This window comes from Poecilia reticulata, linkage group LG2 (genome assembly GCF_000633615.1).
Source record: "Poecilia reticulata strain Guanapo linkage group LG2, Guppy_female_1.0+MT, whole genome shotgun sequence".
Taxonomy (NCBI): Eukaryota; Metazoa; Chordata; class Actinopteri; order Cyprinodontiformes; family Poeciliidae; genus Poecilia; species Poecilia reticulata.
In genome coordinates, this window is record NC_024332.1 from 4,841,768 (window position 1) to 4,868,203 (window position 26,436).

The window sequence follows — 26,436 nt, forward strand, 5'->3', positions numbered from 1 at the left end:
ACCAGTTATGACTTTTGTTAAATAAATTCCTTTTTAAGTTATTCCATGCATTGCTTCCCTTTCATTTGTTATGGTTTAAGAGCCAGACCATAACACTATCTGCACAAATACACCACTCAGTCAGAAACAACCAATCTGAAACAGGAGGCGGGCTGGCCTTAGTGCTGTCAATCATGCTTGTGTTGGAAAAATAAATATTAATTCTCTCTGATGCTAACTTACAACAAACTTGCTGATGTCCTCCAGGGTGCTAAATCTCAGGTAGGAAATGTCCCCCTTGTCTTTGTCCCTGTCCTGGTCCGAGGTGTAGAGGTGTGTGATTCCGGCCCCTCTTATCAAAGGGATACACTCGTCACATGGACATTTGGTCAGAAACATCATGGTTAGCTCCTCTGGTTTGACGTCTCGCGTCCTGAAAACACAAAGACGGAGGAGACATCCATCAGTCAAGAGAGACAAATCAGACTTGACAGGAAGGTGTTGTTAAACGAGCTGACCTGAAGGTGAGGGCGTTCTGTTCTGCGTGGATGATATATCTGTATTTGCGTCTCTGACGGTCCTCCTGTGTACAGTCCATTTGGGGGTACTCTGCGTACTYGGAGCCTGCAGGGTAGGCGTTGTACCCGCAACCCACCAAATCCAGGCAGCCTGTTCCTCGACAGCCAGCCTGGGATGAGGGAGGTCAAGATATATATTGTTTTTACATTTGTGATTGGAGTATCCCTTACTTTTAGGAACTGGTTTACAGACAGATTGAAATTAAGTAAAAGGGTGCCACCTGCTGGAAAATGACATAGCAGTCACTCAAGAATTAGTCAGGACACTTGAATTATCTGCTTTGTACCATTGCACTATGAACTGTAAAAACTGAACAAAAAAACAATTAAATAATTAATTCCAATTTAGAGTTCCCATCACACAAAAGAGTGGTAAAGTTTTATTGTAGAGACTAAAGCTTTATGTTGAAATACAAAAAATTGCGGAGTTCTTACCGACCGCCCTCTTGCCCAGATAACGGCACCCACTCCCACTTTTGGATCCTCTGGAATGACAATGGCAAAAAAAAAAACAACAAAAAGAAAAAAAAAAGTGGTGAAAAATAGACCAGTCAGACATCAACACTGTAGCATAACCATGTCCTAATCATGTTGTTTTAGAAATACATCCTGCAAGCTTGCATAAATATCTTATCACCAAAAGACTTCAATCAATTTGTGTGTTTAAAATACTAGAGGGTAATGAAGCAGAATTTAATGGAAATGTTTGTTTACGTCAGTGCGTAAATAAAAAAGTTGAACATATATAACAAATACAGATTTGTCACACAAATATTGTTGCTTTAGATCATTATGGCTTCAAGCTTATGGAAATCCAAGAAGAAAGCTGTACCATGTCCAATCAGCAGGGGGCCCTGTTGGACACAGCAATTTAGTAAGAACTTATTTCATAACACTTCATCTCTTGTTTGTACAATAAATGACAGAAAATGAAATTGTGTAAATTGCTCAGAGTAAAATTCTATTATCTGTGTAATAAAGTTTCTTTATTTTAAGAACTCTTGCTCATCAATAATGACCAAGGTCTTATTTTCCAACCATTTAGCTAATTGAGCATTAAAAATCAAAGAGATGACCTGGCAACTTGCTGTTAGCAGTAAACACTCATACTGAAATGCAATAGAGCTTTAACTCAAATCAAGCATCCTGTTAAACCAGTCTAATTCTTATTACATTATCAACAATACCAGTGATAACTAGGTTAGCACGTGATCTCTAAACTGCGGGTGTTTAAAAGGGAGCATGTGGATCATTTGCGGACTGATTTTGAGAGGCCAAATGAGAATGAATTCAATAAACTGACTTTTGTATTAAAATCTACTTAGAAAAATGTTGGATGGAACACAAAGTGATCGTAATTTTTCCAAGCTTTCTGATTTCCTTCTATTTTCATGATATGACCACATCTACTCATGAAAAGTATACCTTGGTGCACCCAAATATAATTTTTATTAATGTATTAAAAATTGGCTAAATACAGTCAAATGAAGACTGACCTAAATCCGGTTTTTATTGCTGAGAATAGACAAAATATTTTTTTCAGTTTTCTTTAGTCAAGCCCAAAATAATACACAAGTTGCCTGAAAGCCTCTCATTTAATAAGGGAATTTGTATCAACAATCCTGTTCCTAAAAAAAAAAAAAAACTGATTACTTTAGTTGCTTAATTAAAATAGTTGTTGCGTCTCTAAAATAAAATCACATTTTTGGCGATTTTAATTTTTAAAAATATGCTTTTTTTTGTCGATAATTTTGACGGTTTTGGCCCATGTGATTAAAAGTTTAGCACCCCTCCTCTATAGTTATATTCTAAGTTAAGTTGTTAATACTACACTGATATATATATATATATATATATATATATATATATATATTAGGATGATCTGCTCTAAATCCCTCTGTGGTCTGAGTTGTTGTTTTCTTTAGCGGCGTCAAACCAACCTGTCCTGTATGCCAGTAGCCTGGCCTGGATGATGCAGTGGCGAGCCACCTCCTGAGACACGGCCCCTGGATGAGGAGGCGTAGTTCCACAGTTTTCCCTGAATCACAAAAACTATTATCAATAAGAAAAAAAAGCAACAACTTAAGAACCTAGTTTTTGATGAAAATAAAATAAGTTCCCAACCTGTAGAAACCATATTGGTTTTGAGGGAGCGCTGCAGCCACAGCAGCCAGAACCTCCACCAGCGCCGCCATGTTGTTCCTCAGGTTGGAGAAGTAGGGCTCCACACAGAGGTTCTCCAGGCCCATTTGGATCAAAATCTCCTTGTGCTGCTGAGATGTTCCAACCAAGAACTGTCTGGAAAATTCTCTGAAGTGTCTTAGACGTTGTCTGAAAACAAATTTAGTGTTTTAAACACAAAAACATAAAATTTTGTGTAAATGAAACAGAGTCCAGCCTGTGATTATTTTAGTGTCCTTGTCCTTTAGATGGGACGTTCATTTGGACGCCTGGTGGTGTCTGATAACCACTCAAGAAAAACAAGCATCACTTCACAATCTTTACATTTAAATTATCAGAAACAATAAGAACAAAAAAAGAAAAATAGCTGCTAAAATGAAAGTAAAACTCTTTATTGGTATACTCACCAGTTTTTAATTGTTAATGCATCCTTGACAAATGTCAGGTTGTTGGAATGTGTTAAAATAAAAGTAATAGAATATTTTTTGAAGTAATGCGCAAATCTTTAAGATCACTTTCATCAGACTGAAAAACATTCTACTGAGGTTTTGGAAGATTGTAGGCAAGTCTGGATGTTTCGTGTTTTTAGGAAGCAAATCTTTATGGACGAAAATGCCAGTAAATATAGAAATAAAAATGAAAGAAAAAATTATTTTGTTTCTATATTTCATGCTAATTTTGGCAGGATCGTTTACTTCAATTATTATTCACAGTCTTCAATATCTTATAGTAAATAAATAGTGTGGAGAATTTTTGTAATTCTTTTCTGACTGGTATCTTTTGCACTAATCCTGTCCAAAGTTTGGCAACTAGTTGAACTGTGCAGAATCTACATTGTATATACATACAATATATATATATATATATATATATATGTACTGCACATACATATATACATACGTATGTGCAGTATGGTGAGTTTACCTGTTGAACAGGTCCTGTTCGTTCATTCCTGGGTCATCCTCGGCCATCCTCTTCATGAAATCGCTCTCCCTGGACGTCTCCTCAACAAACTGCAGCAGACCAGGCGCCAGCGGCTGAAGTAGCACGCAGATGTGAGGACGGCTGTTGGACTTCAGCTTCTCTACTGCAACTGCATCCAGGACAACGTCTTCTGTCACAGAGAGCGACGTGCTGCTGGCGCTTGTTTGGGTCAGCATGCTGATCTCCGGATCCCCGGGCCAAAAGGAGATCTGACTGACTCCAGCTGAGGGAGAGAAAAAGCGCTGAGACAATTCCAAAGTTCAGTGTGTTGCCGGTGTACAACAACCCCTAATAAAAGCCAGCATAGATAACGTTGATGTAGATTAAACTACCAAGACGACAATCTTCAAATCCTGACACAATAAAGTAACATCTTGAGATGATGATTGTAGGATAAATGAAAATTGTTAATTGCTATTTTTATTGCTCTCACGTATCTATGTTATTTAATGTAACAAATATGTTGAGTTTTCATCTGGGTATTGGTTTGAAATTAGACAAAAATGAAAAGAGAACTACATCTATGGCAGATAAATGAAACGGAAAGCCCATTAAAATGCAGCATCTGCAATTATTGCTGCCCTTAACTATACACTTCCTTAGTTTTCCTTTCCGCAGAAAGCATTCTTCTGATTGACTGTGTCTAAACCACTCCCGTAGTTATTGTTGCAGTGTGCTCGCCTTTGTTTTCTCTTTAATGGAAAGTTCTTCTGACATAGTGATGTGTTTTCTGTTGCTTTGTTTCCTGAAAGAAACTATCGACACATCTACTCCTACCGTTATCTTTATCTACTTAAGTTTTTTTTTCTACTTTAGTTTTTCTTTCCCAAAGAGAAAAGTCCTGGGTCTGATTGACTACATCTCTTCATAAGCTGCAGCATTTATTTATTTGTTGTGTTGCTATATCTTCCCAAATTGCAACCATTAATTGGTACATTGATACATTTATGTTAGATTTTGATTATTCTGTGCTTGCTTGCTCTAGAATTTATTTTTGTAGACATTTATAATTGATGATGTCATCCAGAATATGTTACTGTGGAGTAGTCTCTGCTCTGTGTATTGAGCTGTTAGGGTGTCATTGGGCTGTCTTCAGTCAGAAGCCTCTTTAAATTGCTGCAAGCCTGTCTGCTACTGGAGTTCCTTCCAGTCCACAGCGACTCTATGAAGATACTTGGATGACATTTAATTTCCCTTTGGGATGAATAAATTATTTCAGAATTGAATATGAAGGAAAATAATCGCATGTTTTTGATACTTGCTAATGAGAGGGAACTGTAGTAAAGTCAGCTGCACTTCCCTGGATTTGTATATGTATATTTTACTCATCATGAGCGACTGAATACGTCCAACTAGACAGTATATATTTGAATCCATTATTACAATGTATGGGAATATAATAAACTGTTAAATTTTGAGAAAATGTTAGTCTATATTAATCAGTCTCAACTTTTTTTTCACCATTTATGATCATCTTAAGGCAAGTGGCACAAGGTCTCCTGGAGAAGTAGAGCTGACAGCCGGCCAGTTTTGCACCGTGCTGAATGATGGCTGCTTGTGCTGCGTGAAGGTCGACTCCAGAACAGTGGAGTCCCAAGATTTTCCCTTGATGCACCACCACCAAACCAGTCCCACGGATCTGAAATGGAGAACAGGCATTAAAAATGTCCCTATCACTCTGGTGTGTGCACATCAATGTTCATAGAATCTGCCTTTGTGCAGCTTTTACACTGACCTGACTGCGTTCACTGTCCTCAGGTTGATCCCGAGGGAATACCTCCATCCACAAGCTCAACAAGGTAAACATGTTCACCTTTGACAACCTGGGGTCGTGACCTTGGTGATGACACCATACATTTATAAAAACAATACTGGGATGAGTTATCACTGTAATGCTTTAACTCTGCTGGTAAAATGTGCAAAGCTGACTGAGACATAGCCAAAAGACAATTAAAACTAGAAATGTTGCATTTCCTGTGAAAATGCAAAGTGTGAATGCTGAATGCTTTCACTGAAAGTGGCAAAAGCATTTGAAGTCAACTGCTGAAGACTTGCAGAAATATAAGAAGTCATTTCCAGGTGTTAAAAGTTTTTTTTTTTTAAATGGCCTCTGTCTTGTTTCCTCCCTGACAGCCCAGAAACTGGGTGATTCATTGTACCTAGCTAGACAGGAGATGAAACATCATCTGTAAAACACAAATTACATTTTATATTTAATTCTCAATTCTGCCACAGGAGGAAGATATTCCTGTTTCTCCATTCATTTCAGTGGGGATGAAAAACCTATAAAAAGCTGAATATTATATAAAAACGTATAGTATAAATATTATGAATACCAAAAGATGTAGCCAGCATTAGAAGAGCAAGCTGAACACAGCATTCACACTAATAATCTGTTACAACTAATATATTATTAAGATATAACTTATCACAGTAGGTATGTCATTATAGCATTTGTATATATTCTGTTAGTAAATATTTGGATTTTCTGCAATATAGAATGAGAATATTATCCTGGTAAGGACTATATACACAAAAATCAGCTAATTTGGAAGTATTACTCTGTAAAAAAACACTACACTGTAATATTATTAAAGCGTTACATAAGCAAAGTTATATTGCTATATTACAGTGGACACTTAAAAGCTATGGTTGTTTTTAACCAACCTATGCTTTTAAAACCATACCTTTCAAAAGCAACCATTTAAAAGCTGTGGTTGCCTTTAAGTGTCACTGCTGTATCTGTAGGAAACCGGCTGTTACATGGCATAAGACAGAAACCTATGCTGCTGAAACATGAAGCTTCTTCCATCCAGCTCACCTTGTATCTTGCTATCAGTCTGGGTGCTGCTGTCTTTCGTTTCTCGGCACGGCCCGGTCGGGACCTGTTCGGTTCGGTTCCATGTACCGTCCATTCAGAAAGTAAACCAGGGAGCAGTAGATAGATTTCGTTTCAATCGCAGATGCGACAAGAGGAAGACTACTTAGGGTACAAACATTGACCCTGTTTAAAGCTTACAAGGCGGACTAGCACCGATTCTGGTTGCTTCTTTCACAATAAGAGCTGTAATTAGCAACTGTTACCGCTAACAACCGTAGTTATATTTAAAACTTTTCTCCAATTTTCACAGTGGAGTAGAAACATCAAAAGTTAGATTAAAGTTACATTTGCCTAGAAAACGTAATCCCAGTTTAAATAACCCACCAACGCAAAAATCAACATCATATTTTTGTGCGACGATTAGGGGCACTTTGCGGTTAATTTTTCCTAACTTGACTAATCTGGTCTACTTCCGCAAACTTCCTGGATGTTCCTCCTTAGGCTGACCGAGTCCCACGTGAGCAGTTCCGCCATATTGTGAGTGGCTTTTAACTTTATTTTCTACAACTCAAAAGTCAACTCGGTTCAATCCAATCATACACCCATACCAATTGATGTTAGCAATTCCAAGAAATTCTTTAGAATAAATTTTTTCAAAGAAACCGATAACCTTAGAGTGGATTGGTATTAGATACAGATCAAATATTGGAGCTGAATTAAAAGGTGATTCAGTAACATTAGTTCAAGGGTGTGGCCATTTTTTGTAACCGTCACATTTATCCTGACATTTGTGATTTTAATCACAAATACAGATTAAAATGTCATGTTTTTATTATGACAAGAAGTTGGCCCTTAAAAAAAAAAAAAGTAATGTACAATTGTGAGAGTGTACCTCCCTTGGTACAAGTGTGGTCTGGGGGCCATTTCCAGCCCCTGGATATTTTTTGCGGCCCGATTTTCAGTTGGAGAATGACACAATTTACAATGGTTGTTGACGCAAATGGAGGCTTTTTTTGTGTAGAGCCAAATTATAACAAAAAAAAATGATCTTCCCACAATGGAAAATATAAGGAACACTAAAGTAGCTGTCTTTTCTTAATACATTTTGCAAAATTTTGTTTAAGTTTTGGATTTACAAATCCCTACTAATATGTAACAATTTACATATTTAATATGACATGGTCAGTTTATTATTGAGCTGGAAGAAAAAATTATTCTGGAATTTTAGCTCAACCATTTTTTGGCCCATGTCACAAAAAGTGTACAAGTCAAAAACTCCAGCATTGCTTATTTCAAGGTCTTTATTTATTCAGACAAAGAGCATCTTAAAACTAAATATAAAAAAGCAAAAATCATTGCAAGTATTTAACAGCAAATCAACTCAAGGATTTTAGACTTGTGTGTTTAAGTTTGCAGATATGAGCTTAAGAAAAACAAAAATATATATATAAAAATACATGTTAAGGAAAATCACATCTTCAGTTTCAATTTCCATATTTATAGAAAAAATAAAAACTGTAAACCTCAACCTTATCATTAACTGCCCATTGACCTGCTTTATTAGATATGAAACAGTCCCTAAACAGAACACAAACTAAGACCCAAGATCAAATTCCAGGTTGTTGAGAAAATGAAACTGAAACAGATCTTCCTTTGTCCTCCTGCAGACTAATTTGGTCAATAACATTTATTTTTATCAAGCACACCCAGGCAGCAGGACTCCTATTCAGTCTTTGGTAACTTTATGAATACAGTAATAAACATATGTATTAAGTTATGTCAAATATTGATTTAAATCAATTTCAAAACATATACATTAGCAGAGAAACAAGAAAGCTTAGAACATTGTAACAGCGCACAACCTTAGCAAAGACTCTAGTGCAACGTCCTTGAAAGTAAACGCTCAAATCTCTTCAAAAAGCAAGTTTGACTTTATAATGCAGGCGAGATTAGGTGCTACAGAGCAAAGTCCAAAAACAGTCGTTTTGAACTTAAAATATCTTAAACGGTAACAATCAACCAAATGACCTGCACTAATCTAAATGACTTGAACAGATGATACAATTTAAAACTTCAAATGTGGCTTAACCTGGAGCTTTGAATGCAGCACAAAGATGAGCTGCAGAACAGTGCTACCAGCCAGTCGTTCCTGCCTTTCGGTTCCTCATGTGCATTGTGCAGTTAAATACAGTGGAATGTAAGAACTGGTTAAGAAAACTGCATTAAAGAGCACATGCAGCATGTTTGTGAACATTCAGAATGACTCCACAGGAATTGGCCAAAGTGCTGATTTAAAATCCGTAGGTAACTACTGTCAGTTCAATATGGCGTGCTGAACCTGCAGCACACCTGCGTTTAAAGAGTGAGAAAGCAAGAGCAACGCTCAGTTTTTGAAGGCTCCACAGCGGCTGGCTCGGCTGATAAACTCTTTGAGCATGACTCCGTCTACTTCCCAGAAAGCTGTGGTCTGAGTCACCCGAGTCATGTGATTTACACAAAACTTAAAGCAAAATTCTTCAAGGTCCTGGAAAACAAAATAAAACAATTATGATTAGATCCAAGAGTGGTACAGAACAGTAAAGTGAAATGAATCAGAGCAAATTAGAAGAAATGTTTAGGATGATATTACTCATGCATCTGTTTAAGTGCACACTAATTGGAGAAATGCAAGTTTTCATAATGCTTCAGCTTTTTCACCACCAACTTATTTTATTGGAATGTCATAACAGAGTAGCACATACTTAGGAAGTGGTTTAACAAATTTTTTCAGCCCCTCCGAGTCAATACTTTGCAGGAAAACCTTTTAATACAATTACATTTGCAAATCTCGTCTCCACCAGCATTGCATGTGTAGAAACGACTATTTTGCGTGACAAAATGTAAAAATCTTTAAAGGCATGAACATTTTTTGGAAGACACTGCATCTGCGAAGGTGGGAAAAGCGGTACATTAATTTTCTGGTCATGTTAAAATATACTTTAGATGATCAATTTTGGTCACATGTTAAACATTAGATTCGATCAGATATGGTATTAAGAGTACAAAGTRTTTACAATGGGGAGCAATTCTCCAAATACCATTACCTCTGCGTCATATCGAATGGCTGCAGACAGCAAGGTGAAGGCGTTTTCTACAGTAATTCCCCTCTTGATTATCTGCTGACACAGACGTTTCAGGTGGTTTTCACAGTAAGACGTAGCCAGATCCAACAAGCCTGAACCAAAGATACAAACGTCACAAAATGCGTCGACCTAAATGCAAAGATTATCGGACATATTTGGAAAATGTGGGTTCCGTCTTACCAATGGCGTCCTCAGGTGGCAGATCGACAGCGTCTGTGTAGAGAAACTGCAGAAAAGATCTGTAGACGGAATACGAGAACTGGCCGATCTCGATCACCTCCTGCTGATCTTCTGTCCACTGGGAGCGAAACATCAAGCGGAAATGCTCACACCTAACAGCACACAAAACACCTTCATTTATGCTGAGGAGAAGGTAGAGTACTTGTGAAAGGATAAAAGTCAAATGTTTGTGATTAGGTTTTTGTTTTTTTATCCGTTGTTTGGCCCTTCTTCTAACGGCGCTCTGCCCAATTAGACAACAGAGAAGCTCAAACGTTCAAATTCAGTTTCATTCCCAGACAGAAATAAACGAACCTGATCTTCAGGACAGCTTTGTGAACATAAATATATTTTCCGTCAACGCTGAACTTAAGGTCGGAGGTGTCTGGACAGTCAAACTCTTCCCTGAGAGCCTCGGAAATCGTCTTGAAGTCATCATATTCTGAAATAATGAGCCAGTTCAATGGCGTTCATTTTATTGCATACTTAGTGAATACAGTACACTAATTATTTTCATACCTGATAAAGACGAGTAAGAAACCTTAAAATGAATACATCTTTGATGGCAATGGCAAATCCTCACACTGACAATTTATTCATTAGATTTCTTCCACCCTTATTAATTTCCAGTTAACAGTAGGGGTGCGAATAATTGTGGGTTTGTAAATGAAGAAAACATGGATTTTTTCCCCTCAAATTTTCAGTATGAGAATACGTTACCACTGTAAAAGACTGATTTAGTTCATGTTTTCTTGCGCATCTTTACCAGGGGTGGGGAAAAGTTGTGGAGGGCGCTGTGAGCGAGTTTGTCCACATCGTTTTATTTTACCCATAGATACGAGGCGCCACGTCACTGGGGGCGTAGCGAAGCAGGCGAACACATCATCCGTGCTGCTGAGGTGGGTGAGGCGAGGACATGAGATCAACTGGCCTCGACACTGACCCCACATGTACACCTGGGAAAACAGGTATTTGAATTAGCATTTTAATATACAACCATTTGGAGATATAGGCAAGGAAGAGCCAATGATGCATGCTGTAAAGTAAGTTATTTGCAGTGCTGTGGCCACGTCTGAAGTGATCATCCTTCATTTATTTAGATTTTTTTTGTTGACCAATTAAGGGTGGTTTGAACCTGATCTGTACTTTAGTTTTTCAAAGCAGGCATTTACACTTGCTTTCACTGTTAGGTTGATCTGTTTAGCTGCGAACTTGATTTGGACTGGATTTATTTATAGCTCAATTCTGATGGGTTCCAAATTTGACTGACTGGCTTGATTGGGAAAATTTCTTAGTTTGACTTGCTATAAACTTGAATGATTACCTGTAAGATTTATCTTGTTTCATTGTTAAACTTTAATAAGTACTAGACTGAATTACTTATCTAGATCTGACTAACTTTCAGTTTCATTCTGGTTAGCTTGACTTTGAAAAGCTTTACAATTTTATACTTTTTGACATTTTCCCTGTCAAAACCTCTGAGGTAGATGTTTGTAGTTTTAAACAAATCATTTTAACAAGAAATGTGAAAAAAAAGAAAAGTTTCCTGAACAATTCTGTCCATATATAAATATTGCAAAGATAAAAATCAATGTGTACCTGGCCGCTTGAAGTCCTGACTGCTGAAGTGTGTGTCGAGTGGCATGCTGCGATCTCTACAACCCTACAGGATTACATATTTATTTATACACAGCACAGAAACACATGATGGGCATCTGCCCTGAAGCCATTGTGTATGAAAAGGAAAATGATCATTTTGCCAAGTGCCTACTGCTTCTAGCTTCCTGTGGTAGTTGAAGTAGAGAGGGTTGAAACAAAGAGAGGAAGCAGGGAGGCTAAATCCCAAAAGGAAAAAGAACCTTTAGTTTAAAATGCGTTCCCTTCCACTTTACCTCTCTTTGTCAGCCATGATTTGTACAGGACTGAGATGGTTGTTCTTATTGCCAGTTCCTAGTTGACCATAAGTATTTGCTCCCCAGGCAAACAGTAGTCCTTCATCTGTTAGGGCCAAGCAGTGTCCGTATCCTGAAACAATCTGGACAGTAGGTAAAGAGCTGTTGGAGTTGAATTTGGCATTCAACCAACGCAGTTAGACAGTTGTAAACCATGATTACTTTAAAGCTACACAGCAAGTTAGAAAGTCCTTACTTGTTGAATGCACAACCCTTGAAGCGTAGTAAGGCGACAAGGAGAAAGCTGATTACCATTGTTCCCAGTTCCTAGCTGCCCGTTTCCATTGTAGCCCCAACCGTAAATCTAAAAGTAAAAAAAACAATGCATCAAGTCCTCTTAGAAGGAGTAGACAAAAAAAAAAAATGAAACACAGCATCATCACCTCTCCGTTGTCAACCAGAGCCATGGAGGATGCTTGTCCACATGTGATGCTCACTGTAGTCTTGCCCTGCAGGCTGCTGCAGACTTTCCTTGGGTACGGCTGGTTGGCTGTGGAGCCTGAACCCACCTGGCCACAGTTGTTGTAACCCCATGCAAACACCTGGGGAGAAGGTGGTAATGTTAGAGACTCAAAAAAAACATATGCATAATGTACCGTTTTGGGCCTCATGGTGACTAAATATTAATATAATCCAACTATCATCGCCCTGCCCTTCATTTTTGAATGAGGCAATCTCCTGTTTTTAGTCTCTTGATACATGTTGTACATTACCAATAACAGGCAAGGTGATAATAAAAGTAACTCCTACCTCTCCATCGTGAGTGAGAGCCAGAGAATGATGCGAGCCGCATGCCACCTCCATCACTTTCTTGTTCTGTAGGTTCACCGTGATCGCCACGGCTGAAAATCCCGGGTTGGTTGTGCCGTTTCCCAGCTGACTGTAACCGTTGTGACCCCAGGCAAACAGCTGTCCATCTGAGAGACGGCAACAGATACACATCCTTTACTCTGATTTTAGAAGTTACAAACACAAACAGCATGAAAACCAAAGTGAGTTTAATTAGCTGCAAGCTAGTTTAAAGTGTTATGACTTGTTTGTTATGGGTGATTAAATCCCAAGCATGTTTGCCTTCAAGCCACACCAAACTAAAAACCATGATCAAATATCTCTTCACAAGCTTATCTTCAAGCTAACGCCCTTCTGCTTGATGTGCCGAGGCTGTGAGGGAGTGCTGTATCCATGCACATTCATGGAAAGTTAGGAGGGTGTAAAAAGTAGTTAAAAAAATTTACACAAACAACAGAGACAACTGCAGTATTTACAGAACAGTAAAGGAAAAATTCCAGTTTTGATAGGAGAAAAAAAAAAAAAACAATTGAAAATTAATCTTCAAGTTGTTATGCATATGATTAAACTACTGAGACATTTCACATGTTGACGTTATTCCCCAGAATAACACAGATTCTAAAAGTCACATGTCATAAGATTTAAACTTAAATTAGGAGACGTTAGCATTTTACAACACTAAAGGAGCAAAACACAGACTTCCTGTGTACAGACTAAATGAGTGTAATAACCTGCCTTCTGAAGCCAACAGGACATGAGGTCCACTGCCGTAGCTGAGGCTGACGATCTTCTTTCCCTGCAGGAAGTCCAGTTTCTTTGGCACAATGGTGCTCACACTGTCACCTGTCCCAAGGCAGCCACTGCAGTTTAGACCAAATACATACACCTAAAAATAAAAATTAAAAATAAAAATTAAAGAAAATTTGTGCATTTCACATAATAGCCTCATTTATATGCAACACTGCAACTTCAAGTAGCTTCCTCCACACCTACTGGCAATTCGGAAAGATTTTCCTTCAGGATTATCCCTGTTGAAGAGGAAGTATACCTGCAGCTGCCACCACCATGTTTAGGGATATGTGCAGTGTTCATTTTCTGCCCCACGTAGCATTTTGCATGCAAGCACAAAGCCTCATTTGGTCTCCTGTAAACAGAGCACCTTCTACCACATGCTGGTTTTGTTCGCAAACGACAAACAGGACTTCTTTTTAACAATGGCCAGCCTTTTATAAAAACACAGACACCTGGTCCATGTCCTAAAAATCACAATAGAATACATTGAAGTTTGTGGTAAGGTGTGGAGAAAGTTCAAGACGTGAATACCTTGTGTGTGTGACTTAAAACGGTTTGTGCTCACATCATTTTCTTGAGTGACGTAGATGGCTTCGTTCGCTGATGTCCCAAAGACACAGGCCTGACGGACCGTGGCTCGCTCCTCGATGCTCAGCAGCGAGAACAGGGGCCATTTACTGACATCTACCATGGCTGCTGCTAATTTAAACTCCCTCGCAGCGATGATAAGGAAAAGTCAGTAATGAAAGAGTTCAGGAAAATGGTGGGAGTTTTTAGGGGAAGGGAGGAAGTTAAAAGGTGGAGAAACATTCCTGCAGACAGAAATGAAGAGATGGTTAAAACAAAGAAAATACTTTTATACATCGTTTTTATTATAGTGTCAAAAACCAGAGCATCATTTATCAAAAGTTGCCTTGAAGAAACAACGTTTGTCCTTTAGATCAGCCATCCTGGTTTTGACTGTGATTTTATAGTTATGGATAGCATTCATTATAATGCTTAATCCTTCAACTGCTGAGTAACTAATCCAGCTCCTCTTCCTTCAAAAACTATTGAACTAAACAAAGATAGTGTCATACTTTGTCAACTGGACTCTTGAAAGCCACGAGAAACATGTTGTACTACTAGGTAAACAGGGAACTCTTGAATTGCTGAATTTTTAAGTTGTTTGGCTGTTAGACAAAAACTTATCAGCTATATACAACTGCGTCATTTCTCTCAAGTACTCTCTTTTTAACCAAAAAGCAAAAATACCTTTATATATTTTAGTCACTCGTGTGAGGCACCACGTCAAGGTGAAGGTAAATTACGCATGATTAGCTTAGTAAGTTAAGCATTTTCATCGAGCTCTTCTTTCCTAAAGCATCTCCTTACAACGACAAACCTTTAGACAGGAAATAATAGAGCAACGTTGTTTCTGCCCTACCTACATAAACATAAAAAAAACATTTCTATACTATTTACAAAACTCCTACAAAATTCACGGAGTAAAATTGCTTACCGGGTGTAGTAAATAAAGACAGTTGCCTAGGATAAACTGCCCGTCTTCTTTGTCTTCTTCTGGATCGTTTTATTGGCGGGTTTCTTCTTTGTGTGACTGCAGCTTCGATTTAGTAGCCATGGTAATACAATGCTGCCCCTTCCGGTCAACAGCTTAATCGCTGTTACAAAAACAAGCAAACAAAAAAAAAACAAAAAGACAAATTGGATGCATATTTACATTCAATTAGACTAAAGGTTAATTATTTTTAGCACAGCTAGAATTGCATTTGCTTTAATCCAAAGTAATAAAAGAAGTAAAAAGAAAAAAAAATCAGAATTTTAAAAAACGTTATTCAGTTCAATACAGTTTATGTGTTGGGTTTCAAGTCCTTTTATGCAGTCCGTGTGATCCAACTGATGAGGGCGTCAGGGAGTAGCAGTTCTATTCCGTCGCAGGTGTTTCCACACACCTGTTTCCACCTCATGCGCCAAAGTGCAGATGCCAATGTCAACCAGTAGTGGTAAGGCTTCGAGCCCTATATATGCCAAGTGTCTCTTGGTGTTACTCCTTGCCTTTTTCTCTCCCTCGTCAGAAACATATGGACCAATCAGAGCTCTGATGTACAATGAGTCTTGATTATTAAGGGCTTTATGTGTGGGTGGAGCGCTTCCATACATTAACTCATTTGTGTATTTTCATGTACACAAAAATTATTTGACGATAAAAACAAGTCAAATAATATAAGTATTTCTTATAAGACTGTCGTAATATTTTTTTAGATTTGTGTAAGGTGGAGGTTGAAAAACTCATCACCGCGTCATGGACTTGTAGTTACCTTACATGGACAGCAGATGGCGTACGTTCACATAGATTTAGATTATTTGCTTCTCGAAAGCCACAGGGAACGGAGAGGTGCAACACGTGATCGTTGCAGGTTTTATCGATATTCATGTATCTTTCTACGCCATCAGATTAAGTGTTGAATGTAATAATCAGCAGATCCTGTTGATGATCTTTGGCATTAATAGAAAAAGTGGGAAGATGAAGAGCCTATTCCAAAAGTTTTTAAGTTTGAACAAAATATGTAAGCTACAAAATGTGAAGCCCTAAGCAGTAACCTACTAGTGTTGCACTAAGCTGTGCCCTGCAGTCATCTGATATGCCCTGGCCTGGAAGAAGCCTGAGTTTTAATTTTCTATCTGAGCCAACAGATCAATATGTCAACTGCTCTGTGTAAAGCCACATCTCCCACAGAGGCTCTCATTCCACAAATCTGCCACTCAGGGGTAAGTGTGGTTACTTTGGAGGATTAAAAAACACCTTTTCTTTATGACTCAAATATTCTATAAATTTGTGACTCAGCTGCAGGGGCTGTAAGCAACTTTATTCTCGGAAGTTCTTTGTTTTATCTTCAGGTAGTAATTTCAGCTAGCTCAGTTTTAAAATATGCTGATTTCCTGCCCAGATCGGACACAGATATACTTGGCAGTCAGATTGTTCACAGCAGTTAGGTTAAATATTACTGGTTAGTATGATCACTGTGAATAAAAAACACTCCCTGAATTTATTTCAATCCTGTTTCTTTGATAGAATGACTTAGGTGTTGCATTTTTATTTAGATTTACTTACCTTTGTTCAGATTTTTAAAGGAGATTGTTCTTGTCTGTGCAATAAAACACATGAACCTTCCAGTGGTTCTAGTTTCTTCTAAAGTTGGACTCTGACGTAAGTTTTTCACCGTGCACACATGCATGCATGACTTACTGTTTCTTTTTGGTTCCATCTCCGCTGCAGATCTTGCCAGAATGGTGACATCATAATAACGAGTAAAGAGTTAGCTTGTGGAGCTTAGCGTTACGATCCTTGGTTGTTTGAGTTTTGATCTTTTCCTACTTTATTTACGCGTAATAGGTCTTGACTCAGTTTATTTCTCTGTTTATTATTGTTGGAGAGGTGTTGCCATATTAGATAATTCTCGTATTCTGTGCATTTTGTTTTATTCTCTTACAATAGTTTCAGGCCTTCTTTTGTTTATAGACCCTTTTCAGTCTTAGTTCATCTTGTTTTGTGCTAGTCTCCTTCCCTCGGTCTCCACGCTGTTTTTCTGGCACTGCTCTATAACATCTCCTGTGGTTAGCTCATCTGGTTTCCTTTGCCATTTTCCACCCCTGCCTCAGTATTTAAGCTCTTAGTTTTTCATTGTTTCCTGATGGATTCTTCCGTTTCTCTGTCTGTCCATAAACAACATTGGACTTAACTGTAGGTCTTTACTTTGACTAAGCCATTCTAACATATGCTTATGCTTTGATCTAAACCTTTACATTGTAGCCGTTTAGTGTTTAGTCGTCTAGGCGTCAACCTAATTCAACAAAGGAAACCAACTAGAGAGTAAATGTTGTTTTTACATTTTCTGCCTCTCTGGCAAACAAAAAGGTTAACAGCCTATTCTCAGTCTGTGGTTACCTGCTGCAGCAGCATGTGTGGATTCAGCACTGTGGACAATGCCAGCTTTGGCTCTGAGTGAACATTCACTGCAGCACACCGAAACCCCCTCCCTATCCCCCCCAAACAAAAAAAAAAAACAAAAAAAAAAACTGCAGCGCTGAACACGGCACAAGCCTGTGTTTTTTCTTGATAATAAAAAACCCCATCCTGCTTGTTCAAGCAAACCGGAACAAAACAAAACACTGATTTGATGAGGCACTCTAATCTATCGGAGCTTGAACATCTTAATGTTGCATGCGAGTCATGCAACAGGTTGCCAACAACATACACTGCGTTTGGATATGGAGTGTAGTTTTGGAGCTTCTGCAGCTCAAAAGGCGGAGCAGCAAAGAAGAAAAAACGGTTTTCCCTCTGGATGAGTAATGCCTCTGCGCCGCATGCCTCCTCTCTCTCTCTCTCTCTGGTTGTCAGTCACATATTGACGGTGTGGGGAACCACGTGTCTTCACTAACTGGAAACTTCCTCCACCCCAGTTGGGCTGCAGCAAGCTGCACTAGAAAGCCGGAGGTAGCTGCTTCCTACAAAATAAAAGTTATGACAGAGAGCTTGAGTTGTTTGCTCTGATTTGCACTAAGACAAGAAAGTGTGACAGACTGGTAAAAAAGAAAAAAAAAAGAAAACGTATTTTCTGCATTATTAGGCATTCAGTTTTTTTAATCATGTAGCAAAGTAGCTTTGAATATTAGCTTAACATTTAAATAAATGCAAGGTAGTAAATTAGTATTCATGCTGCTGAAACTTTCCCCATTCTATCAGGCCAAATCTCCAAAGTCCAACATATTTCACTGGGTTTTATTCAATAGATGAACAAGCACGGCATTGTTATAAACTGGAAGGAAAACATATATTTTTACTGTAATTTCTGTAGTTTTACAGAAAAATGCATAAAATATATTTTTTTCATTCATATTCTGGATTCAACACCGTATAGAACCACCGTTTGCTCCATCAGCTGATTTGTCCAATAATGAGAGAACAACAATGCTCGTTCAGTTTATCAGTTGGGGTTAGGTCTATGTTTTTACTAGGCCATTTTAGCACATATCCTTGCCTTGTAGAGTTGGCTAAACTGGAAGATGCATATCTGCCCCCAACCTCAAGTCTTCTGTAACCTGTAACAGGTTTTCTTCCAGGATTTTCCTGCATTTTGCATCATCAACTTTGACCAAGTTCCCCCCACAGCATGATGGGGCCATCACCTTGTTTCACCATAGTGGTGTATTTAAGATAATTAGGAGTTAGTTTTTTTTGTGTCCACCTCTCCTACAAGATTTGCTCAAAGCAGACGTGTTTTGGCTTTCTTTCAACAATTACTTCCTTCTTGCCGTTTTTTTTTCTCTCTTCTGCAAACCAAACCACTGCGCGAACATGCGTGGATCGATGGTGCCATGTCTTATTTTGATGCCGCAAACCGGAACAAATGTTTGTTGTAACCGCTTCCACTTACTTAGTTTGCTGGCTGGGTATCGATAGTCGGTGCACCTTGTCGCGTCGGTCCCCTCAGCGCGGCTGGAGAGGACTCTGATGCCCCGTGACTGGACCGAGACACCGCCGGGCTCCCGCGTCTTCCCCACATCCAGTTTCTGGACTGCTGAAGGCTCCACAGCCAGACTCCCGCAGCTTCTTTTTTATTACCAAGGTGAGGAAGAGCAGCAGGAGGAGGCGGAGAGGAGAGAGACAGACAGCAACAGCAGCAGCATCTTGGCGCATTGGAGTTTATGGATTATTGAGAAACGCGGATCAAATATTCATAAGGTTTTTTTTTTTCTTAAAAAGAGGGAAAACACAAGGTGGGATAGTGTGAGAGATTCCCTGCAGTGATTCACCTGCAGGAGCACCGCTGATTTTTCATACAGCGTGTGCGCTCAGCGTGTTGGAGTGTGTGTGTGCGCGCGCGCGTGTGTGTGTGTTTGGAAAGGAGCCCCCCCTGCTGCAGCACTTTCCTGCCGCACGGACGGAGTGATGCCACCGAGTTGCTGACGGACACCCGGCAGGTTCTCCGCACCCCGCCTCCCTTTCCTCCCCTCCTCCCGCACGGACGGACGCATCGACCCCCTGCGATCCCCACTAATATGCAATGGTTTTTTATGCAGAAGCAGACAGCTGCCGCGTACAGCCGACTTCACGCTAGCGCCGCCGCATGCCTGACCGTCGCCGCCGCTCCTCTCCCCGCGCCGCGCGGCAGACGACGCCATCTGAAGAGGAGCGCTCTGGGGCTTTTCGCGCCGCGGCGGTCGCGCGGCAGCAGCAGCAGCAGCAGCAGCAGYAGCAGTAGCAGTAGCAACCCTTCCTCCGCAGCTGAGGACCACCGGCCGCTGGGGCAGCAGGGGACGGGGATCGAGGAGACATCCGCCGCAGCGGTTGCGCTTTTCCAGCCGCACGGGGGCGACGTCGACGCGGAATACGTGCGGCTGGTGGTCTCCGAGCTTGCGKGGAAAGCGGGCGAGAATCCGGGCGAAGAGCTGGGCTTCCTGCTCTTACTTTTGTCTATGGTGCAGATCGGGGGCGCGCCGCACCGCCGAACTGAGCCCGACAGCTGGCCGGTTCTGCTGGCATGCAAACAGGGGGGAGTATCAGCCCCCATGCGGTGGGTGAATTTTAGGCTGCCGCATCCGGAGCGCCTCTCCTCTTCCTTCTCTTTTTCTTCTTCCTCCTCCTCTTCCTCCTCCCCCGTCTCGGCCAAATCCATGCGGTTTATTTGGAACAACATTTTCAGCAAAGGATCGCATATGCTGCAGTGTCTTTGTGGCAAGAGCCTCAAGAAACCCAAGAACCCAACTGGTGAGTTTGTTTGCACGTGTGTACCTGTGACACGACAAAGTGACTGTAAAAGTGTTTATGATGGAGTTGACCTGTGCATGTGGGACAGGGCTTTCTCTGCAGTAGCATGGGCAGCGAGTGAGAGCTCTGAGAAGGGGAGGGCTGATGATGCAAATTAATTAGCAACACTAGTATATAGATGTAAACCTTCAGGATCAAACAGACCACATTCATGGAGCAAAATAAAGCAGAGAAACTTTTTTTCCCTCCTGTATTTTCAGTTGTAAATGTTGCAAACTCCAAATTTCAACTTTTCAATCACTTAAATTAAACGCTTATCACATCAAGCATATTATGCCTGTCATGTTAATCTCCTGAAACTCACAGATCATGCTCACAAGAGAGCAAAGCAGCAGACTTTCCACTATCTGCTCTGTGTGATGGACTGACAGTGGGAACTGCTCACAGTATTGACATATTGATGTTTTAGAAAGATGGCTGGTGTGTCCTGCCATGGAGTATTTAGAGGACAACATAAGAGACCAAAAGATGATTTTATTTATTTATTTATTTGATCTCTAAAATGACATAAAGTGGAAATTTTGTAGAGTTCAGCAAACTCTGCTACAAACTAATCCAGTGCTCTCTGAAGTGATGCGAGAGCTCCAGGGATGTGTGACACCACACCGCCGTGAGCAGAGAATAAAAATGCAACCAGTGTTTCCGCTCGGTAATGATGAGATCAGCCGTTAGTGGTGATGTGTCTTCTCTTTGTCCTTTAATGGCAAACAGCCATATCTCTTGGATGAGTGATTACAGAGCGCTGTCCTTTCAGAGTTTGGAGAGTTCAGAACGATTCAGCACCACGGACAGCAGCCTTTAAAATCTCCATGAACTTCCTTAGTTTGCTGCCTGGAGTGTTGCTTTACCCTTGTCTGAGTTTTAGACTGTTTCATACATTTGGCTGCAGACATTTTGTCAGGTTAGATCAAAGTGTCTCCAAAGTTGAGACCTAAATCTACTTGAGAATCTGTGGTAAAGTCTGAAAATGGCTCTTCAAAACTGTTTTTGTCCTCCTTCCAAAACCCTGCAGCCTGTAATTAAAAGAAGAAGAAGAACAACAACAAAAAAAAGACACTACATGAGTGGATGTTTTTTTCCCCTCTGGGTTTTGGCTGAATTTCTTCTCATTACTTCCTCTTTGCTCATTTGATGAAGCTCCTTGAAGCCAGACTTGCAGCGTCTATGAGGGGAAAAAACCCCCAAAAAACAGAAGATGCCATGTGATGCACAAGCAGAAACTTTTCACTGCACCGCTTCGGTAGGAGTATTTTTCAAAAACAGTGTTGCGTTAAAAAACATTTTGATTGTGGTGCATGAGCAAAGTTATGATGATTGCTTTTTAACAAACATCTCTGGCAGATTTTACTGATTGCTTTTCAATTAGATTCACATTTTACACCCAGATTTTTTTTCCCCATTAAAAGTAGGACTAACCATTTAATTGAATGTTTTCTAGTTAAATCTCGTTTTTTTTGCCTTCGATGCAGCCACGGTTCTGTGGGAATAGCTGGAAAGAGAGGCAGCGGGAGCTCAGAAACTTGGCTTCTTGCATGCATTGTTTTGCCATGTTCTGCAATTAGCCGATGAAAATGTTATCTCGCCCGCCCACGTACGCAAACTCTCGCACGAAACCCATAAAAAGTGCCGTGTCTCAGAGAAGCACAAGTTATCCCAGCAGCATCCTGCCGCTCGGCTCATAATCTTCAAGCAGCTTCCTCAGCTCAGCTGCTGGCTTTCTGCTTTTAATTAAAGACAAACTATGAAAACCATCTGGCTGCTTGTTGGTGTGTGTTTAAACTTAATGCACGTGTCTATTTTATTTATTTTTATTTWTTTTTTTTTTTACAAAACTCAGCATCTTCCTGGATTCTTCTCTTCAGTGTTATTGCAGTGGAGTATTTCCATGAGTCCAACTCCTGTTTCCTGCAGATGAACCCATCGCATTCATTGTCGGAAGCAATAAGGCACAAGATTGTTCCCCAGACCTTTTATAGCACATGCAGGCGTGGGCTCCCATTCATCTGCCCATCTTCTTCGGAGAGTTGCTGTTAAGGCTTCATGCTTTATGTTTTATTCAAGCCTGTAGTACAGCAGCAGGGTCTTGCTGTTTTTGGAAGCAAAAGTCTCTCAGTCACAAATGGACTGCATTTGGTAGCTTATGTTTCTGGCTTCAACAACGTTCAGAGTTGAGTCACTGAGTGACCAGAGGGAAAGCTTTGTTGTTTTCCTCCAAGCTTAAATTTGTCCTTCTGGACTGTCGTTTGCGTGCCGTTACGTCGTTCGGATATGATGAGCGGACAGAATCCCCATGACGTCTTGTCCTCTGAAGTCACCCGTGGGGGGTTTTGGTTTAGATGTGTGTGTGTGGGGGGTGGGGGGGAGGGTGTGTGTGTGTGTGGGCCCTCATTAGTTCATGGGTTTTGTTGTCCAAACACACTGAGTCTGCACAAAGATGACTTTGCTGGACTGGTCTGTTTTTGCCTGGACTCATCATGTCCTGCATGTCAAACTCGGCAAGAAAATCGGCGTCATCATACGTCATCTTTTATATAATCAGGCCTGAAAACAAGTTCTTCTCGCAAAGATGGCATCCTGGTAGTATTTCTTGTAGTACAATTAAATAACCCACCAGTTGTTCAAACTGGTGCAACTAGAAGGGGGTAAAACCTCATGGTAACAAAATTCTCAAATCTGCATGGAGTTACGTTAAAAGGTGTTTCCCCTAAACCTAATAGCTGCTTAAGAAAGAAACAGGAGTGTTTTTACATCACTTTAGTGGGAGTTTGGTTTTCTTTTCTTAGCAGAATCATTGTAATCCAGCCACATTAGAGTTTTTTTTAATTTTTTTTATCTTGAGCGGGCTGAATTCCACAGGATTTAAGTCCAGACTTTGACTAGGCCATTTCAAAACCAAACCTCTGCTTTGGATCACTGTAATGCTGTGGTCCAAAGTACCAATGACTCATTGCTATATAGGCTGGATCACAATCCAGGGTTTTCAGGTTCCAGGTCTGAGGAAAGTCTTGAGGATCATCTAGATGTTTTTTGACAAATGTGTGACAAATGAATCTTTTTATACTTTTTTATTCCACTTTAGATATGAAGACATTTCTGCACTAATAACAGAATTATTCTTTGTTCTGGACAGGTTTCTGTGGGGTTTACAGGGGTAAAAGTGCTTCACTTTTATATTTTTATTTAAAATATATTATCATTTTTATTACTATATTTTGTTTGATGCCAGTCTGGTATGTTAGATGTCATGCAGGCAGATTGTAAAACAAGTGGAAGCACTTACCTACAGCAGTAAGTTTTGCAGTAGCTCCTACTCATGTTACTGTCAGGATTCAGACTTCTGGAGCAGAAAATTGTGTTGCATTAAAATAAAACGTCACGTAACTCGTCAATGGTTACACAGTTCCGACTTGCCTAGGATTATTTCTTTTTTGTTCTCAGGCTAAATGACTTTTGTACGATTGCCTTTAACTTTATTAACATTTTACGCTTCTCTCTCACATTTTTGTAACTGAGAGCTAGACTTTGATAGACAAATTTTCTTGGCTTTATGTGTCATAACGCATTTTCTCTCTTTATTAAATCATAAGTTAAGTCATCCTTAACTTATGACTAACATCCAAGCCTGATCCTTAACATCCAAGGCTCACTGAGTACTGCAAAACCAGGCAAACTGCACTTTGAATGTAATTTGTTGATGGTTGAACCCAAAAAGACCTAGAAATGGCCTAGTCAAAGTCCAGACCTATTTCTAATTGGTAGACTGGAAGATTGTTTGCAGAAACACGTCATCCAAACTAACTGAGCTTAACAGAACTACATGGATAAATTAGCTGAAATTAAAGACTTAAAATAAGTCTTTAATTTTAAGAAGCTGGAAACAGAACACCCCCCCCTCCCCCCACAAAATGCATACATTTCTGTTATAATAACACAGCACATAGATGACAGGAATATTTCCATGTCAAAAAAAAGTAGCGTTGATCCAACTGTAGCTGCGTTGCGTAGCGGGAACGCTGGAATTTTCAGACTGACGCAGTGAAGCAAAGAGCAAAGAGGAGAACCGGGGGCGAAGGGGGGGGGAATGGACGGGTGTTTGTGTGCAGGCATGCGTGTGTTTGGACAGCTCTAGCTGCAGGTATCTGCCATCAGAGGCTGAGTGCTGAGTGTTACATTTCCAAGGGCACTTAGAAAGCAGCAGGGCATCAAAGGCTTCACTGAGAAGGGGTTTCACAGGCTGAATGATAAGAAGCAGCGAGACTCTTGACGGCAACTCGGTTTGTTTTGAAACTGTTTAATCGGAGAGAATGAAGAGATCAGAAATTGATATTTTCTTTTTCCGACACGGCCGAAAAAAGAAATCTCCTCCCAACGCAAAAACTTTCTACTCAAAGAAATTGTACGGTCAATTGAAACGTTACAGAACATCTTGAATGACAAGTGTCAAATTTGTTCTGCTGTATTCAGCATAAAGTCAAACATGGTGCTGGCAGTGTGGTGGTCTGGGACTGCTTTGCTGCTTCAGGTTATGAACAATTTGTCTATAATTTCTGCCCGGTCATCATTTTGTAAACTTAAGCGCAAAATGGACGTCGGACCCGCAGAAGGACAATGATGCAAACTTGCTGTTTATGAAAATTTCTTTCTGGTTCCGAAACATGTTTAATAATCTTTAACATTAAAGCGCAACTAAAAGGAAAAACCTTTAACAGTGGGAACTATTTTTCATATCTCTGCTCTCCACTTCCTCCCTTTGTTCCTCCTCTATCACACACACACTTAAGCTGACTTTATCCCTACCTTGTCTTTGGTAACCTTTTGCCCGATGACAGCCTCAGTGACACAATCGCCCTATCTGTGGGACTCTCAGTGCGTGTTGCTGTATGGCTTCACTTTTGAGGGGGGAGTTCAGAGAATTTAAGAAGTGGATGTTTCTTTTTTTTCACCCAGGAAGTGATCTAAGCGGGCGTTTTCAGGTGCATTTTAATGTGCGCCATGGACTTTGAGTCTATTCTGAAGGTAGCAGAGAGGCGAATTAAAAGCGCTCTGGGTAAAGCTGAGGCAGGTAAGGGACATTTACTCTGAGAGCATATCATAAATATTTTAGGTTATCATTTAAATGTAATGTTTTTCAGTAATATTACCATTTAAGTAAAAATCACAGCCAAAGGTTTGGCTTTACGTTGCAAATTTAAAGCGCTTCAGTTTTGCTTTGTAAAAGGCATTGTTTTAAATCACTGAATTTAGTTAAAGTTTATGTTTGCAATATAAATATACAGTATCTTGATCGTAGAATTTAAATACGGTACTCAGAGTGTTACTTTTCGACTAAAGTTTGTCTGAAATGCATTTGATTTTACTGAAATCAAAACAAAATGCTGTCAAAGTGATAATCTGCGATCTAAGAAAATCCGTCACTTCCTATCTGGCTTAACTCGTAATATTTTTTGACTAGTAAAAAAATCATTCAAATCATGATAATTAAAATACATTGTTTGCATTGAGATGTCTCAAGACTTTCTGAATCAGTATTGGGACAATGTCAAATTCTTCTAAGAACTTATGTTGCTGATTTATTTATCTATCAATATTAACAATCTACTGATAATTATTCAGTCTAACTGACTGACTTGTTAACTTTTCTCAGCATTTTCATTTCATTTTGCAGAAAAAAAGTTCTTCAAATGTGCCACAGTCAACATCATCAGCAAACTTTACTTCTTCCACACTTTGTAAATGTGGAGTGATAGTGAACGTAGCACTCTGACACGCTACATCAAATGCCACTTGTAGTATTTGATAAGTCTGGCGTCTCTCTGTGCAGCATCTGTCTGGAAATTGTTATATAACTGTGTGTATGTGTGTGTGTGTGTGAGTGCATTCGGATGAAGTCATCTGTTGAAATTCAACTAACTTCCTTCAGATGTCATCTAATTAGTAAATAGTCCACCAGTACAAACGTGTGCTGCTAAGTTAGCAGTAAAAACGGTTTTGGTCAATTCTTACGAGGTCTCTAGGACAGATGTGAGGGTTTATATTTAAAGTCCTCAGAAAACAAACATTTACAGATTTCTTCATTTTGGCCACTCTTAAGTTTTTTGTACCTCCTTCATCAGAAACATACAAAATGGTGAGGAACAGAAGAAGTAAGGGAACAAACAGAGACCAGAAACAATAGAGCAGCGATCATATA

At 39.7% G+C, this 26,436-nt stretch overlaps 3 protein-coding genes across 6 annotated transcripts in view; 1 reads left to right on the forward strand and 2 right to left on the reverse strand.

Moving 5' to 3' along the window:
* The window catches only part of cdadc1 (cytidine and dCMP deaminase domain containing 1), a 12,698-nt gene extending 5,650 nt beyond the window's left edge, over positions 1 to 7,048 (reverse strand). Inside the window, exons 1-9 of the mRNA XM_008426908.2 lie at positions 6,544 to 7,048; positions 5,458 to 5,558; positions 5,184 to 5,361; positions 3,663 to 3,945; positions 2,682 to 2,888; positions 2,498 to 2,595; positions 993 to 1,042; positions 498 to 667; positions 223 to 412 (exon numbers count right to left, since the gene is read on the reverse strand). Of these exons, the coding sequence (XP_008425130.1) occupies positions 223 to 412; positions 498 to 667; positions 993 to 1,042; positions 2,498 to 2,595; positions 2,682 to 2,888; positions 3,663 to 3,945; positions 5,184 to 5,361; positions 5,458 to 5,558; positions 6,544 to 6,637 (1,371 nt within the window). The 5' untranslated portion in view covers positions 6,638 to 7,048. The remainder of the gene's footprint in view (positions 1 to 222; positions 413 to 497; positions 668 to 992; positions 1,043 to 2,497; positions 2,596 to 2,681; positions 2,889 to 3,662; positions 3,946 to 5,183; positions 5,362 to 5,457; positions 5,559 to 6,543) is intronic.
* Positions 7,049 to 7,858: 810 nt separating this feature from the next.
* On the reverse strand, positions 7,859 to 18,938 carry rcbtb1 (regulator of chromosome condensation (RCC1) and BTB (POZ) domain containing protein 1). Of its 4 annotated transcripts, none has more exons than XM_017303598.1 (14): positions 18,853 to 18,938; positions 14,919 to 15,078; positions 13,983 to 14,229; positions 13,361 to 13,511; positions 12,587 to 12,753; positions 12,220 to 12,378; positions 12,033 to 12,140; positions 11,777 to 11,919; positions 11,484 to 11,547; positions 10,714 to 10,840; positions 10,200 to 10,326; positions 9,846 to 9,997; positions 9,627 to 9,757; positions 7,859 to 9,067 (listed from the first exon to the last, which is right to left on the reverse strand). In XM_017303598.1, exons 3-14 carry the CDS (start codon positions 14,106 to 14,108, stop codon positions 8,927 to 8,929), a joined length of 1,596 nt encoding a protein of 531 aa, XP_017159087.1. In that variant the 5' UTR covers positions 14,109 to 14,229; positions 14,919 to 15,078; positions 18,853 to 18,938; the 3' UTR covers positions 7,859 to 8,926. The 4 variants fall into 4 exon arrangements, with proteins under 4 accessions (XP_017159087.1, XP_008425100.1, XP_008425108.1 ...); XM_008426878.2 differs by lacking the exon at positions 18,853 to 18,938 and adding an exon at positions 15,265 to 15,564; XM_008426886.2 differs by lacking the exons at positions 14,919 to 15,078; positions 18,853 to 18,938 and adding an exon at positions 14,672 to 14,835.
* Positions 18,939 to 19,452: 514 nt separating this feature from the next.
* LOC103475326 (fibroblast growth factor 14-like) overlaps positions 19,453 to 26,436 on the forward strand; it is a 52,241-nt gene continuing 45,257 nt past the window's right edge. The window contains exon 1 of the mRNA XM_017303603.1: positions 19,453 to 20,186. Within this exon, the coding sequence (XP_017159092.1) occupies positions 19,478 to 20,186 (709 nt within the window). The 5' untranslated portion in view covers positions 19,453 to 19,477. The remainder of the gene's footprint in view (positions 20,187 to 26,436) is intronic.